Here is a 3,275-nt window from a genome sequence, read left to right as displayed (position 1 = left end):
TGTATTTTCGTACTAGATACATTCATTTCTATGTATTTATGCGACAAGTAATTCGGGACGAATGGAGTAGTAAACATATGGGTTTAGGACTCCCTTCACGATCCGGCCATGCATAGCTAGCCGAAATCAAGCTTAGCCAACATATGAGTCCCACCTGCTCACGTATAGGTTTAGGACTGCCATCCCGATCCAGACATGCACGGCCGACCGAAATCGGGCTCAGCCTACGTGAGACCATGCCACAATTAGTCTATATAAACGACGCTCTGTCCTATGGCATTTCCACACTTAGCTGCAAAATACTAGTTATAGCACAACAAGTTGTGGCCCACGGAATTGATCGAAAATCCATTTCTGATCACTCCAACTGATTGAAGGTAATATTATTGTTTCGCCGTTCACCGTCCATAATTTCCATACTTTCGTGTTTGTACTACCATGCATACATGAGCTAGCTGAGAAAATCCATGAGCTTTAACGTTGCCTCGATCAAATTGAATGGGACATCTAAAATGGGGTGAGAATACATTTCAGATTCTTTTTCTTTGGCAGTGCAGGTGCACCTATGGAGAACTGCTGTGTGCAAAAGCTGGCCAGCGCCCTCGGGACGCCCGACGTGCCCACCCGGTACGTCGTGCGCGGGCACCAGGACCAGCAGCTCACCACGACGGTCGTAGCGCCGGTCCCTGTCATCAACCTCAGCCTCCTTTCCAAGCAGGACGGAGGCGCTGCTGATGAGGCGGCGAAGCTCCGCTCAGCTATCGATTCCTGGGGCCTCTTCCTGGTAAGTAACAACCCTATGGGCTGCAGTCGGTTCTCGGTAGTACTCCACCATTTCGGAGAATGGACAAGCATGATATCCATGTTGCTTCATATGAATGTTCCTGCAGATCAGTAACCACGGCGTAGACGCGGCGGTGATGGACGGCATGATGGCCGCGTGCAGGGAGTTTTTCCGGCAGCCGCTTGAAGAGAAGCAGAGGCAAAGCAACCTGATCGGAGATGATCAGTACGAGGGGTACGGGAACTACGAGGGGTATGGGAACGACCAGGTGTCCTCGCCGGACGAGACCCTAGACTGGACTGACCGTCTCTACCTCAAGGTGGAGCCCGAGGATGAGCGGCGCATTGCCCTCTGGCCAGCGCATCCCGAAGGCTTCAGGTGACCGACCTCACACAGCCATGTCTTCACAATCTAATTACCTCGATCGGGGGAGGATTTGCTGAAGGATCATACGTGCATATGTTGTTGTATTGCAGGGATGTTCTGCACGAGTTCACGAAGAAATGTGGGGCAGTGAAGGACAATGTGCTCCGGGCAATGGCGAAGCTGCTGGAGCTTGACGACAACGACTACTTCGTGGACCAGCTTGTGGAGAAGCCTTTCACTAACGCTCGATGCAGTTACTACCCGGTGTGTCCGAGGCCGGAGCTCGTGTTCGGCCTCACGCCCCACTCTGATGGAACCGTTGTTGCTGTCCTCATGGTTGATGACAGCGTTGGTGGCCTGCAAGTTCTCAGAGATGGGGTCTGGTGGGATGTACCAATCGTACCTCACACACTGCTGATGATTATAGGTGATCAAATGGAGGTACGCCTGCTGAAACATAATTATATCGTGTATAATAATATTGTTCGTAACAAATTTAATACTAATTTATTTTCACCTTACCAATGTAAACAGTTTTTGGTATATTGAATCTAGCCTTCACATATATTTAGGAAACAGTTTGTCTAATTCACATCTAGATATTTTCTAAGGATGTCACATCTAACCTCACACAAATAAGGCAGCAACAAAGAACAATAAAAAAGTTGGGACAAAAAAAAATAGACCACAAACATAGTGGAGATCAGGTTAGATGTGACATAAGTATGTCACCATGTGTCCTAGACAGACCCTTTAGGAAAAGAGGTAGTACGTATAAACTGCGGCTTAGTCCTACCCAGTAAAGACATCATCGTTTGCGTTGTTCAAGATTTATTTTATAGCCTAAAAAATTATAAATCTTTTCTACCATTTTCATATAAAACATAATAGTCAAAGTTACATGCCAGGGATCATGAAATGTGAATTGTTTAAGATTATGAGCTTTCGCCATAATTTTTTTTAAGCTTTTGGACTGACGGACTTAAAACTTTTGTGACACAGATAATGAGCAATGGGATCTTTAGGAGCCCTGTGCATAGGGTTATGACAAACGCAAAGAAAGAGAGGATATCGGTGGTTCTAGACTACTCTGTTGATCCTGAGAAAGAAATCGAGCCATCGGCTCAACTGGTCAATGAGAAGAGACCAGCCTTGTACAGAAAAGTGAAGGTCAAAGACTACATTGTGGCACATTACACTCATTTTTCTCAAGGGAAAGAAGTTGTTATGGGTAAACTAAAGATATAACTACGTGTGGTGCAATGAATTTGTTACAAAAAAGGTAGTCACTTTGCGACAGATATTTGTATCATGTTTCATTACAAGGCAAGCGTGTATTTAATCCCATTGTTCAACAGCACATGTTGTTTCAAGTTTTGGCATGGTCTACATGCTAATAAAAAGAAATAAAGTTGTAATATCATTAATGTATTTTTAATAAAACTAGCATTGGCCCTCGCATATGTGAGTGCAACATCTTTCATGTGCTGCATTTTCTTGTAAAACAGATGAGGCATTATGCGTGTATGTTCACAGTAGTAGAAAGCCCCTTCGAGCATCTCTAGCAAACGCCGACCCGCAAAATAACCGTCAAAATACAGGTTCTCATAAAAAAAAGCCGTCTGATTAGACACAGTAAACGCGCCGGACCCGTAAAATATTTTGAGGGACGCGGAAAACATCCCCTCGAAACTGTGAAAATAAGGATTTCGGAGCCAACCCGAGGGGTCCCTGTATACGCGAAAGACCGTTGGCGGGAGTCTAACTGCCATCGGAACCTTGATGGCTCGCTCCCGTACGCCCGTTGATACATCTCCAACGTATCTATAATTTTTTATTGTTCCATACTATATTATATTCTGTTTCGGACATTAATGGGCTTTATTATACATTTTTATATTATTTTTGGGACTAACCTATTAACTGGAGGCCCAGCCCAGAGTTACTGTTTTTTGCCTATTTCAGAGTTTCACAAAAAAAAGAATATCAAACGGAGTCCTAACGGAATGAAACCTTCGGGAACGTGATTTTTGGAACGAATGTGATCCAGAGGACTTGGACCCTACGTCAAGACATCAACCAGGAAGGCACGAGGTAGGGGCGCGCCCTCCACCCTCATGGGCCC

At 45.1% G+C, this 3,275-nt stretch overlaps 1 protein-coding gene across 2 annotated transcripts; it reads left to right on the top strand.

Moving 5' to 3' along the window:
• Positions 1 to 212: 212 nt before the first annotated feature.
• On the top strand, positions 213 to 2,581 carry LOC123167092 (jasmonate-induced oxygenase 4). 2 transcript variants are annotated; one of them, XM_044584925.1, is made up of 5 exons: positions 213 to 377; positions 558 to 784; positions 891 to 1,162; positions 1,261 to 1,591; positions 2,153 to 2,581. In XM_044584925.1, exons 2-5 carry the CDS (start codon positions 566 to 568, stop codon positions 2,396 to 2,398), a joined length of 1,068 nt encoding a protein of 355 aa, XP_044440860.1. In that variant the 5' UTR covers positions 213 to 377; positions 558 to 565; the 3' UTR covers positions 2,399 to 2,581. The 2 variants fall into 2 exon arrangements, with proteins under 2 accessions (XP_044440860.1, XP_044440861.1); XM_044584926.1 differs by having other exon boundaries at positions 240 to 377; positions 553 to 784.
• The last annotated feature ends 694 nt before the right edge of the window (positions 2,582 to 3,275 follow it).

Source organism: Triticum aestivum, chromosome 7D (genome assembly GCF_018294505.1).
Source record: "Triticum aestivum cultivar Chinese Spring chromosome 7D, IWGSC CS RefSeq v2.1, whole genome shotgun sequence".
Taxonomy (NCBI): domain Eukaryota; kingdom Viridiplantae; phylum Streptophyta; class Magnoliopsida; order Poales; family Poaceae; genus Triticum; species Triticum aestivum.
Note: the sequence above shows the minus strand (reverse complement) of the source record. Positions and strands in the feature narration are given on the sequence as shown.

Bases quoted from the DNA above. Each gene is read 5' to 3' on its own strand.
- LOC123167092 (XM_044584925.1), top strand. From the start codon at position 566: ATGGAGAACTGCTGTGTGCAAAAGCTGGCCAGCGCCCTCGGGACGCCC. The intron at 785-890 runs GTAAGTAACAAC...ATGTTCCTGCAG, and splicing joins ATTCCTGGGGCCTCTTCCTG to ATCAGTAACCACGGCGTAGA. The intron at 1,592-2,152 runs GTACGCCTGCTG...TTTGTGACACAG, and splicing joins TTATAGGTGATCAAATGGAG to ATAATGAGCAATGGGATCTT.